General features: G+C 38.3%; 1 protein-coding gene across 1 annotated transcript; it reads left to right on the top strand.

Annotated features, from left to right (window-relative positions):
• Positions 1-5,296: 5,296 nt before the first annotated feature.
• Positions 5,297-13,542, top strand: LOC148692972 (protein argonaute 4-like). The gene is made up of 24 exons (XM_088679392.1): positions 5,297-5,581; positions 6,137-6,178; positions 7,480-7,821; positions 7,916-8,121; positions 8,206-8,430; positions 8,551-8,687; positions 8,768-8,865; positions 8,950-9,047; positions 9,195-9,360; positions 9,464-9,580; positions 9,654-9,761; positions 9,837-9,899; positions 9,985-10,098; positions 10,194-10,359; positions 10,432-10,544; positions 10,643-10,780; positions 10,906-11,036; positions 11,208-11,273; positions 11,979-12,042; positions 12,123-12,234; positions 12,331-12,404; positions 12,733-12,827; positions 12,922-12,953; positions 13,062-13,542. The coding sequence occupies exons 3-24, from the start codon at positions 7,483-7,485 to the stop codon at positions 13,235-13,237; spliced, it is 2,838 nt and encodes a 945-aa protein (XP_088535518.1). The 5' UTR covers positions 5,297-5,581; positions 6,137-6,178; positions 7,480-7,482; the 3' UTR covers positions 13,238-13,542.
• Positions 13,543-13,611: the final 69 nt, after the last annotated feature.

The raw sequence follows: 13,611 nt of genomic DNA, 5'->3' as shown, positions 1-13,611 counted from the left end.
CATGAATTAAACTAAAGATTGCAAGAAATAAAAACTAATTAAATTGGCAAGAACTTAAGCTAAAGAAAATAATCAAAACAAATTATTCAAAGAATCAAAGCTAAAAGGCATAAGGGTTTAGCAATCACCAGTAACAATCATATGTAGTTCTATCAATTATTTTGAGTAAACACGTTCAAACTTTGAAGGTTAGGTTATCTTAATGCATATTCTACTTGTGGCATTTAAGGTAGAATGTATATCAAGCATGCAATTCATCTGTGACATTCAGATCAAATATGAACATGTAAGACTCATTAATGTTTTGTGAAAACCTTCTGAAATTTGCCTGAAGTGAACTTTGAAGGTTAGGTTATCTTAATGTATATTCTACTTGTGGTATTCAAGGTAGAACGTATATCAAACATGCAATTCATCTGTGACATTCAAATCAAATATGAACATGCAAGACACATAATCATAATTAAATAACAAAATATTATTAGTAAGAAAAGATAGATTGTCAAAAGCTCCTAAGCCGAATTCCAATTCTAAAAACGTTTTGCCCCTATAGAGCTCCTAACTTGGCATATAAATAGAATAGTAAAATGGGTCTTTTAATAAATCTGAAAAACCAAATAAAATAATACACTAGAAAACACATTCTTATTCTAATTGGGTAATCCACTTAGTTAGAAAAGTCTACATGTTTTATGACCAAATCTGCTCTAAATCAGGCATGCAAGGTGGTGTTGGACAGATAAAAACATCCCCTACACTTCTGCGTAAGGAACTTTCATATAAAAAAAATGTTATCTTCAATGACTTAATACGCCTAAAATGTCAAGCTGCCAGCACTGTGTGACCAACCTTCTTTTATTCGACACGAACAAACGGCTAGGAAATAAAATCTGAAATTTTGACACAATCATATTGAAAGACTCGTTAATCTACTCCAACTAGAATTACTCCAAAATTCCTCCATTTTGTCACTTTTTGCTCAAAATAAACTCATATGTCCTACAATCAAAATATAAAGTAAAATATCAAAATTCTCTCAAAATAACAAATAAATTATAACTAAGATTAAGGTAAAAATATAGATTAATAATGGATCATCAATTATAAATGGCAAAGTAATTGAGACGTTTTGAATTCAAGCATGTAGTCTTGATAGTCATGCCATAAATATTGCAATGATGAAAATATCTTAGTTACATGTGCATGGAGAACGAGGGACTGTCTATTGCTTTCTCAATTAATTACAGTTGTTGGATTTGTTGATCTCGAGGCTAGACTGTTCGATTTAATGGTAAGATGATTCTGAAATATCTTCTATAAATATTTGCGAATATCTTCCTCGTCCTTTTCACGCTTTCAAAATTTCCAAGTCTTAAGCTTTAGCGAAGAAAATCTCAAAGCTTTATTTTTTTTCTTTATCTAAAATTCTCTTCTTTCTCAATCCTTTCTTTCAATTTTTTTAAATTCAAGAACCATGTCTACCACTTCTAGTGTTCTTTCTACCCCAACTACTAACTATGATTTTACCACGACCCTTGAATTGTTAGAGTTTATAGCAAGGAAGAGGGTGAAGCCTCGTTACGGCCGATATCTTGTAAATGGGTGCAAAGTTTGGTGGGAGGACATACATAATGTCCAAGCAGATTTGTCTGCACCTACAGATCCTAACTACCCGTGCACTAGAATTCATCCTTGGTACTTTGATTTAAGTTAAAATTCCCTCTTTCTCCTATTATGAAGGAAATCTTGATCTTCTAAAATATCACCCTTTGCAACTTTACGCCTGCGTTTTTCCGCATTATCACTTGCTTCAAGCTTCTGAACAAGTGGCATGAAGCAGATGTTGGTCTTCAAGAGTTTCTTATGCTTTACATTTTGTGAAATAAGTGCTGACCATCACTACTTCTTCCAATCTTGGCCAAGCATTAAGTGGCATGTGTACATCACTGACTTATTGGTATAAGGAAGTCCTGGTTGTGATGGTGACTTGGAAGGTAACATTTTTAGGGCCATGGTCTAGCATGTTCATTCTGATGGCCTTCTATGTGATAATGACATGGGAAATATCGGGTAATGTGGACCCTAGTTGATTGATAGAGCCTTCAAGGTCATTCCTCTAACACAGCGAAATTGGAAGTGGCTCATTGGCAAAAATATATATATATATTTAGGAAGCATAATCAAGACACCATCGTGGATCATCCAACCACCATATTCCAGATCTGGTATGGGTTGAGGCGAAGGAAGCCAAAAAAGGAAAGTGTTTTGAGTCACAGATGCCCCAAATCTGAGAAGAAGAGGGAGAAACCTAAAGGCACCACGAAGAAGGGTGGCAAGTTCAAAACGTCTAAAAAGAAGTCTACCATGGATGAAAGTTCTACTACTCTCAAGGAGAATATTGATGGGATGCTTGAAGCTTGGACTCCTACTTTGTACTAGTTAAGACTACTTGAGGTGGAACACAACAAGCTCTGATTCTCTAATGATCATTCTTGAATGATGGTGGGGGCTTTATCGATGCCCCCGAAAACCAAGTTCATCTGGCACCGGAATAACAACAAGAATATAGAACAGCAGCAACAACCACCACAATGACCACAAAAACAACATCAACAATAGCAACAATAACCATAACCACAATAGGAGCAACATAATTTTGCCTAATTCCGCATTAGGTGGTAGTCAGCGTCATGCCCCAGTTTTTACAAGAGAATAACAAGTAGTCATTTCAGGCTTCTTTAAACGCCTGCTATATCACGAGTTCTTCTGATGCAACTGTGGGCGGAGTTCATTCTCCTTTAATCATCAAACCTATCTATGTTCGTGAAGTGCTCCCTAACAACGCGAGTGATCTTCACAATATGAAGCATGCTCAAGCCTTAATCCGCTTAACAATCTTTCTCATAACTTCAAGTAGGTGATAGTAGAGTCTGATCACTTGGTGAGGAATAGTTATCAAAGTCGATACGTGGTAAGTTCCTTTCATTTGTTTGATAATTTTTTGTTGATTTTCTTGGCTTCTTGTCTTCTTCTTACGAACATGTAAAAACATGTTAATGCTTGGACTAAGGCTGCACTTCTGAGCCAGACAAAGAAATCTATAAGTTAGGGACAAATTATAAGAATAAGCTCAGATGCATGATCAAGGTAGAGAGATAGCTTCAGGAGAAAAACACAGAGTTGGAGAAGTTTATGGCCGAGGATTGAGGAGCAAAGCACTCTTAGGACTTGAGCCAGACAACTTGATCGAACAATTGCGCCATAAGAAGAAAATGATTAATGAGCTTGCTGCAAGGCGACCAAAGTTAAGGTAGAGTTAACACTGGCATTGAAGGCTAAGGATAATGCAGAGCGAATGTTTGTAGCGTAGCGGAGCACATGGATCACTAGTCAGGTTATTCTTTAGTTTGCATTAGAATGATCCTTGCATGAGGCGGACCTGAGGGAAGAAGCTCACATTGAAGCCCTTCAACGAGCTATGGATGGGCACGAAGTAGAATTAGTCGATATCTGCACAATGTTTGAAGAGGAATCAGAGTTGAAGTATTTCGAGGGTAATAATCGGGGCTATGTTACCGACAATGTTAGACATGATCACCATGATGTGTGAGACGTTTATCACAAAATGGTGGAGATCCAAAAGGTTAATTTGTTATTTTCTTTCGCTTGTCGGATGAGGTCACAAAGCCTGATGTATCTAAATAAGTTAAATCAGGTATTGAATTAGTGGTGACACCATAAGAGATTGTTCTTGACAACTCTGAGGCTCCTCGAGAAGATCCATCTGTTCCAGATAAAGGTAAAGCCATTGATAGTGCGACCAGATCTGAAATGTAGGTGTAGATTTTATCTTCGAATGTCTTGAGAATACTTCTCTAACACTATCACTTTGAAGTTTTGGACTTGTAATTATGTAAAGTTTCAAAGCTATGTGTTATTCAGGAATTTAGGGTATCTGTTGTGCTACAATAAAGAAAAAAGAACGAACAAACAGACAAAAGTTGCAACACGATCAAACTTAAATTCTTATTTACAAAAGAATGATGATTTGATAGGGGGTGTGATTGGATTCGAATAGGTTTCCTTACATATCTCCGAGAATAAGCCACAAGTTGATGCTTTCATTGGGAGTCTGATTTAATATTCTCGAAGAAGGCTTTCGTATTCACTTTCAGGATTTTCTGTTCCATTGATTTCCTTACAGACACTGTCTTTGATTTTTCTTAGAAAAGTTCCTTGATTAGTCTGCGTAAAGGAAGGGTACGTTCTAAAACCATGATGAATAGAACACCATATGTTCAAGATTTGGACTGGAAGATAAAGATCGTAATTTGGTGCCACGCCGCCGCACCTCATAGCTCAACGCGAAAGCACGCGGAGCCCTACTGTCGCAAAACACCGCAATCACTGTGGCTACTACCCAACAACCACTATAAAGCCACCATGCAATAGCCCAAGGTGTTATCCAACAACTCTTACAGCGTGTAGGAAAAGCAGGCTCAAGGCAAGAAACCCAAGCCTAGGAAAGGCATAGTTCACTACAAGTGTCAGCCCGATGCAACAAACAACTAGGCGGGTTGGTCCGTACCAGCATTACGACCCGCTTTGCTGCTTAGTAAACACATAAATGTTTTTTCATTCCTTACATGTTAGTAAACACATAAATGAGCGTTATACTTACTCCTTATAAATTCAGACCTTGTAAGCAAATGCAATTATAAAGTATTTAAAATTTAATTAGGTTTTTTTGGATATTTATAAATTTCAAGAAAAAAAAGTGATTTTTATAGTCATTTTAGCTTATCACGTATCTTTTATTTATTTATAGGCATTGAATTGTATAAGTAACACAGAATCAACAATAAAAAATGAACATAGATGGGTAAGAAGCTAATTAGAGAAAAAAATCATTTCTAATTCGAAATTAGGATGTACTCTTCTTGAAATGGAATAAAGAAAGTAGACGTTCATATAACGGAGACTGACACAGAAAACCGTCGTGACAGTGCTCATCACCCCCTCAGAGATATGTTAATTGACCGTGACCCACGTGGTCACCGCACGGCGATTGGTGAAAGAGCAACAAACCACCGTTTCACAGAATGTACGCAATGACAATGCTGACCATCGTCCTTCCACTGTAGCCAATACGACACAACATTCCTGAACGACAGGAAGAAAGGACACAACAGTCAATCAAGAATTTAAGCAGTGGCAGGACCGTAAAAACAGTACGGGAAACAGCCCGCGGGACAAACGAGGGATGACATAACTACTCAGACCGCACTAAAAGCGTGCGTTTCGGTTGATGAAGCACTTAGGGCTGGGATGGAGATCAATCCGCACCGTCGATTTGGGAGGGTCCCACAGGATTTGACACGGTCAATGAGTGAAACCGCAGGAACCGCAGGGATGGCACCGCAGAGAGTGAGATAGTACAGCATTGGAGTGGACGAGGATATATATAAATGGTTAGAAGTTGTAGGTGGAAAAGGAGTGAGAAAGTAGGAGAGAGAGAGAGTTCCTCCCTTGGTCGTCAGTCTCATCGGTCGTCTCTCTCAGCCGTTTTAGGGTTTCTCAGGTGAGCCGCAATGGCTATTTCCGGCTTTTATTTCAGCGAGCCCATTTTCTTCTGGCTTTTCAAAAAAAACTGGAAATTTGATTTCTGGGTCTGTCTCTCTGGGAGTGGGTGGTTGTGGGGGGTGTGAGTTCTCGACATTTTCTTCAGGGTCATTTTGGGTATTTCACGCTTCTGAGCTTCAGCGTCTTCTCTGGGTTCTCCCATGGCTGCAATTGAAATTTCTCTCTCTGGGGTTTTAGGAAAATGCTCAAGATTTCTGTTGGTTTTTTTGGAAGAAGAAGAAAGAAAGGGTTTTTTTTTTTTTTTTTTTTTTTTTTTTTTTTAAATTGTGCAGATTTTTTTTTCTTTCAGTATTTTTGAACAATGCACTTGGAGTTGTGGGCTCTGCTGATTTCGCATGTTAATGCAGTTAAATTTTTTTTTTAGTAATTTGCTTGTTTTTCTTCAGTGTTTTGAAGTCGGGAGCTTTTTGTGTGTTCTGGACTGAATTTTTTGGTCGTTTCTGGGTTTTTTTGAGGCCGATCTTTGCATAATAATGGTGTGTTTGACTTGCAGGGTTGAAGAGTACTCGGTGCTGGGTGTTTCTTGTGCGGTTAGGTAAAATATACAGTAAATGTTTCATTTCTCCGCTTGCATGTCTGTTTCTTTCTGTACTCTAAATGTGCTACAAGTTAACTCACTTCGACCACTCTGCATGTTGGTTTTTCTTTTCGATTTGAGAATTTTTAGGTTAGATGTGTGTGTTTTGCTTATGTTATATGTATATATGTATTTGTATAGCATTGTATGGGTTTGAGATTCCTTGACTTTGTATCATCTGATGCTTGCATGTTGGGGTATTTTTAGTTATACTGAGTTTGTTCAATTTTTTGGACAAACCCTTCAAAATCACAGTTATTTTTAGCCTTTTGTTTGTTTCCCTTTTTGTAATTATTTTGTTTCTCTTGCTTAAGAAAATGGTATCTCTTTTTGTATAAAAGCCTTCGGGAGATGCTCTCCGACCGTTTTTGATGTGGGGCGTTGACTTTTGTTTTCTGCACCATTTAAATTATTGCGAAAGCCTTGCATGCGTTTTTAAATGTCCCAGAGTTCAGTGTCACATGATTTTGCTGTATACTTAAGTGTCCCGTCCATTCACAACCATGGAGACTTGAGGCAAGCTGCCTGTATTTTGTGTTATTAGGGTGCGCATTGCAAAATAGTCAATTTTATGTCGCAACTTCTGCCTTGTAGGTCTATTTATTATTGTCAAAAGTTCTGGAAACAAAAAGGATGATTCGATGTTAGAGCCTTCAGAGTTCTAAGTTCTCATATATGGCTTTCCAGAGTTTTAAGTTCTCATATATGATCTCCTTATACCTTTTTGTTCAATGAATCAAATTCCTTAGTTTGGTTCTTTGTTCTGTGTGGCTTACTTTAGTTGTTGGGTCCTTCTCACATGTTTTCAAATCTTTCAAGTGGTTTTGATACGAGCGGAGGCTTTTTTGTTTGCATAATTTCATAGTATGGTGAGCTTCTGGTGCGTTTATGATGAGTTTTAGTCTGTTATGGGTGTTAAAGCTTTTACTCCTAAGTGAGTGTTCAGTGGTACACTGCAGTTGTTCTATCTCTAAATTTATTAAGCAGTAACATTGGCCATTCTAATTTTGGTTTCGTATTATTTTGTGCCTTAACTGCTAGGAAGATTCATGGGCAGTTGTTAGAGCGAGCACACCGTTGTTTTATTCACTTGATTTTGGTTATTGTTCCACCTCACAGGAAGCTTAGTACTATATATTCCGGTTGTAGTCTAAGTGCATTATTAGGAAATCTGGTACCGTTTAGGAGTTCAATTTCTGCCTTAAAATGAAAAGATTTCCTGTGTTGCATCTCATTTACATACTTATGGTATGCTTTAGGATATGGATTCATTTGAGCCAGATGGAAATGGAGTAAATGGAGCAAATGGTGTGAATGGAGAAAATGGTGTGAATGGAGAAAATGGTGTGAATGGAACAAATGGGATGAATGGAGCAAATGGGGCAGAAGATGCGTTGCCACCCCCACCCCCGGTTATTCCACCAGATGTTGTTCCTTTGCGTGCAGAAGCAGATAAAATTCCTGAACCTGTTAAGAAGAAACCTGCTCGGGCCCCTATTGCTAGGCGTGGCCAAGGAACCAAGGGAACAAAAATACCTTTGGTCACAAATCACTTCAAAGTGAACGTTACTAATATTGAGGGTTACTTCTTCCATTATAGTGTATGATCCATATGCTTTCTATATACTTGCAGTACTTCCATTTTCTTTTATCCTAAGTGTTACACTTGTTCTCATTTTTGTACTGTATGCATAGGTTTCTGTTGCTTATGAAGATGGCCGTCCCCTTGATGGAAAGGGTGCTGGAAGAAGAATAATTGAAAGGGTGCATGAGACGTATCAGTCTGAGTTAGGTGGAAAGGACTTTGCCTATGATGGAGAGAAGAGCCTGTTTACTGTGGGTTCCCTACCACGCAACAAACTTGAATTTGCCGTAGTTTTGGAGGATGTGCCATCAAGCAGGTACCTTAGGAAAGGCTATGGCTTTCTTTCCAATGTGTTAGATCTCCTTTATACTTTCTTATTGTTGGACTGGTTTCTATATAGGAACAATGGAACCAGTGAACCTGATGGTCCTGGGAGTCCAAATGAGAGTGACCGTAAGAGATTACGGCGTCCAAATCGCTCCAAAACATTCAATGTGGAGATTAGCTATGCTGCAAAAATTCCCATGAAAGCAATTGGAGATGCTCTGCGTGGGCAAGAATCAGAGAATTCTCAAGAAGCTTTGAGAGTTCTGGATATCATACTAAGACAACATGCATCGAAGCAGTGAGTGAAGTTTTTTTCTGACTATTTTTCTCCCATCTATCTCCTTCCTGCACATAGTTGTGTTGAAGTTAGTTTTTGTCTGGATTGGATTTTATCTAATGAAAATCTGGATTACAACAGAGGATGCCTCCTAGTTCGCCAGTCATTCTTCCATAACGATCCAAAAAATTTTGCGGATGTTGGAGGCGGTGTTCTTGGATGTCGAGGATTCCATTCAAGTTTTAGGACCACTCAGGGTGGCTTGTCTTTGAATATTGGTAACTATATCACTTATTGCTCTGTTATATTTTTTAAAAAATTACTGTATCTTCACCTATTCTGATGTGTACATGTTCAGATGTATCGACTACCATGATTATACAGCCAGGGCCAGTGGTGGACTTTCTAATTGCCAACCAAAATGTTAGAGATCCGTTCCAACTTGACTGGACGAAGGTAACAAACACTTGTTATTATTTATTCTGGCCTCTTAGTATGTTCATTTACTTTCGGATAATCTGTTTTTGTTTCAACGAACAGGCTAAAAGAACACTCAAGAATTTGAGGGTTAAAACAAGTCCATCAAATCTAGAGTACAAGATATCTGGATTGAGCGAGAAACCATGCCGCGAACAAACGTATATATTATGTTCAATGAAATTACTTTTAACTTTTCTACTTTTGCGTTTTTGCGTCGTGGTGCTTTAACTACCCTAACTGGGGCCAGTATTGTTTTTGTGTTCTTGTTCTTCACACCCTGAATTCATTGTTCCGGTATGATCCAGTTTTACATTGAGAAACAAACAAGCGAAGGAAGGTGAAGATGCAGAAATAGAAGTCACTGTGTATGATTATTTTGTTAATCATCGTAATATACAACTGCGTTACTCTGCTGATCTACCATGCCTTAATGTTGGGAAGCCAAAACGTCCTACCTATATCCCCCTTGAGGTAACCTGCTGAGTTTATTGTTCCTTATATTTGTTGTTACAAATATGATGATTTACTTTTATCCGTGATCTGAATCGTTTTACTGACTTTCTGTTCTTTACAGCTTTGTTCTTTGGTGTCCTTGCAACGTTACACCAAAGCTCTTTCCACCCTTCAAAGAGCTTCTCTGGTGGAAAAATCAAGGCAAAAGCCACAAGAAAGGATGAGTGTTTTGTCTAATGTAGGTGTCTTCATTAACATTTGCCTCATTGTATATGCATCCGTGACTCCAAATCTCATGAGTACTATTTCAGGCTCTGAAAATCAACAATTATGATGCTGAACCAATGCTACGCTCATGCGGTGTTTCAATTGGTGGTAACTTTACTCAAGTGGAAGGCCGTGTTCTTCCAGCCCCAAAGGTATTTTCCATATTTACCTATATGGCTTAGCCTATACTGTTGTGCTTCTACTGATTGCTTGGGTTTCCTTGACAGCTTAAAGTGGGTAACGGAGATGATTTCTTCCCTCGAAATGGGCGCTGGAATTTCAACAACAAGGTCTTAACCCTCCTCTTCTCTCCTTTACTTTTTACCTTATATCAGTATTCTGATTCAAAGGTTCATTTATATTGTTGAAATGCAGACACTTGTGAAGCCAACTAAGATAGAAAAGTGGGCTGTTGTCAACTTCTCTGCACGCTGTGATCTAAAAGCCCTTGTCCGTGATCTGATCAAATGTGGTGATATGAAAGGAATTGTAAGTTTTGTAATTACACATTTACTACAGTATGTATTCAGATAACTTCAGTTTTATTCTTTTGTTTGAACTTTCCATTCTTCCCCTTCTGGCAGAAAATCGAGGCTCCATTTGATGTGTTTGAAGAGAATCCCCAGTCTAGGCGTGCCCCACCTTTGGTTAGAGTTGAGAGGATGTTTGAGGATATACAATCCAAACTTCCTGGACAACCACAGTTTCTTCTCTGTTTGCTGCCGGAGAGGAAAAATTCTGCTTTATATGGTTAGTCATTTTATACTATAATTGACGTGGTAAATCAATTAAAATTCTTAATGATTTCTATTGAATCACTAGGTCCATGGAAGCGGAAGAATCTTGCTGAGTATGGTATTGTGACACAGTGCATTGCTCCCACGAGGGTCAATGATCAATACCTTACAAATGTCCTGTTAAAAATCAATGCAAAGGTGGGGCTTTTAATTTTTAACTTTTATTGATATCAAAATGAGTGCATTTTCTGTTGGCTGTGATCTCATACTTGGTTTGCCCTCAAAAATCCTTGCAGCTTGGTGGTTTAAATTCATTGTTGGCAGTTGAATATTCTCCTTCTATCCCTGTGGTTTCCAAGGCTCCCACTATCATCCTTGGGATGGATGTGTCCCATGGTTCACCTGGGCAGTCTGATGTACCTTCAATTGCCGCGGTAAACTGTTTTCTATGTTTTATATTTTGGATTAATTGTTGTTATTGAAGCTAGTTCAGTTGAACTCTGCACATGTTGTATGATCTTTCATGTTGTATAACTTGTATTCAATGGGGGAATTATAGGTGGTCAGCTCCAGGCAGTGGCCCCTGATTTCTCGCTACAGGGCATCTGTTCGAACACAATCCCCCAAGGTGGAGATGATAGACTCGCTGTACAAGCGAGTATCTGACGCAGAGGATGATGGGATTATGAGGTAGGATATGTATCTTGAAGTTATTTTTTCACTGCACATTTCTTCATTTATATATTGAAGATTTTTGAAATTTCATTTTCTTTTGAATGTTCAGGTCAGTTTATGTTTCACATTTTGGTTTCTTAAATCCTTTCCAAACCACCCAAATGTTGAGTTTCTTCTTAATTTCAGAGAGCTGCTTCTGGACTTCTATACAAGTTCAGGCAAACAGAAACCGGACCAGATTATCATATTCAGGTATTTCTAAATTAGAAACCCTAGAATCAAATGAATTGTAGTATTTTGTACACTTGTTCTTAAAACTATGCGGTTGTAAGAATTGAAACGCTCAGTATCTTATTTGTAGTAGTTCGTTTTTCTAAAACCCATTCAGTGGCCGCTCAAATGTATGGGTCAATTACTAATTTTTCTGTACATCTTTAATAACTAAGTTTGATGAGTAATTTTTCAATTCCGTCGTTTGATTATTCCTGTGTTAAATTTTAAAGGTTATTAGATTCCACGTTGCATTTGTATTCTGACACAATGAATTTCCCAGTATGTCTTTTGTGTGTACATGCCAAATATACAAGGATTTGAATGGTACAATCCATAGCCTACCACATTGGTCCGAAGCAGGCATATTTTATCCTGCAGTGCTGATATTCCCAATGAAAATATTATGCGTTTCCAGTGCATATCACTGGTTTTACTTGAATGCTTTTTGCTATTTTAAACTCTCTTTAAGACTTCCGTTACTCAATTTACTTGAACTATTAGAAATTTGTCTATTAGAAATATGATGGGCTTTTTAATAGCATGAGTAGATGCTGAGTACTTATATTTTATCCTTTTCTTTGGGCTCCATGTAGTTTACTTCTGTTTGAGCATTTCATGGTTGATTAATCTCTTTTACTTGTGCTTCTGATACCTTCGTGTTGACTAGTTATGTATTGAATACAGGGATGGGGTCAGCGAGTCTCAATTCAACCAAGTTTTGAACATTGAACTGGATCAAATCATAGAGGTTTTGCGAGCTGACTATTACCCGTCAAATTTGTCCTCTCAACTATGAAAATGATAAATTATCCTTTTTCTTATTCTCAGGCATGCAAGTTCCTGGATGAGACTTGGTCCCCTAAATTTGTGGTGATTATAGCTCAGAAAAACCACCACACAAAGTTCTTTCAGCCTCAGTCCCCAGATAACGTTCCTCCTGGTACGCTAACGCGGTTGAACAAATTCAACCATTCACACAAGTCAGCCCTTTCACAAACATAATTCAACTTACGTATACAATTTATTGTTTTTGCAGGAACAATTATAGATAACAGAATTTGTCACCCAAGGAACAATGACTTCTATCTCTGTGCCCAAGCGGGAATGATTGTGAGTATAAATATTATGCTTAGCAGCTGTAGTACCTTGTTTGTAACTCTGAATCCTATCTAGATTGTGCTACTTTGCATTAGTCTACCGTGGTCTAAGCTCCAAAAACAATGCCTTCAATTTTCAGTACTTGAGCTTTTCAACATTTTAATAATCCACATGTTTTATGTTGTTCCCCGTAATTTCAACCCAAACGTTACTGGGTGGATCTCCGGGGGCACAAACGATTCTTCAGGGACCCTGTGAATCATTCCTGGGCAACATCTGATTTGTTTTCTCTGTAATAGTTTACACTTATATTTGACTGGTTTACTCTTGTTTTTCTAAGGGGACCACGAGGCCTACTCACTATCATGTTCTGTTGGACGACGTTGGTTTTTCAGCCGATGATCTGCAGGAACTAGTGCATTCTCTTTCATACGTGTAAGTGGATATCTACGCACTACATTGCTTATGCTTGCCATTAGTTATAACTAGTGTCCTTAATAATATATATATATTTTTCCCTCAATCGCAGGTACCAGAGAAGTACCACCGCCATTTCCGTTGGTAAATTTCTTTATTCCATTCCTGCTGGCTCCTCTAGAATGATTCTTTGATTTTGTTAAATTTCTAATAGTGAATCCTAATCCCTTGGTTTAATATTTATCCTTTCAGTTGCCCCCATTTGCTATGCACATTTGGCTGCCACTCAGATGTCACAGTTCATGAAATTTGAAGACGCGTCTGAGACATCCTCAAGCCATGGTGGGCTGACCTCCGCTGGAGCTGTTCCTGTCCCTCAGCTACCCAGGTTGAAGGAGAATGTGTCCAATTCCATGTTTTTCTGCTGAGGTCTCCGTGAGCCCTGAGCTACTATGATTATCTACGGAAGAACAGCAGTTTGTGTATATACTAGTTTTCGGTGTAGCCTCCCACCATAATAGGAGGTTTGAACTATCGTCGTTGGTAAGCTTGCCTTAGTTTTTAGTTTCGTAGTACCCTGCGTTTGACAGCCGTTTTGTATATGATCCTTAGTACGTTGCGCGTGCAGCCTTACTTATGGGACCTTGGATGTTGACTCCCTGTGTAGGCTTAACTTATGGGATTATGTGATTGTTTCTGTTGCCTTTTATGTATGTGGAGACTGGTTTTATGAGCGGTCTTTTGGAAACCCCACTTCCATTTGGGGGCGTGGTATTTTTATCCGAGCTGTTTTCGGCATGCT

This window comes from Pyrus communis, chromosome 11 (assembly GCF_041283825.1).
Source record: "Pyrus communis isolate YQ-2024b chromosome 11, ASM4128382v1, whole genome shotgun sequence".
Taxonomy (NCBI): Eukaryota; Viridiplantae; Streptophyta; class Magnoliopsida; order Rosales; family Rosaceae; genus Pyrus; species Pyrus communis.
The sequence above is the reverse complement of the archived record's forward strand: the minus strand, read 5'-3'. Positions and strand labels throughout refer to the sequence as shown.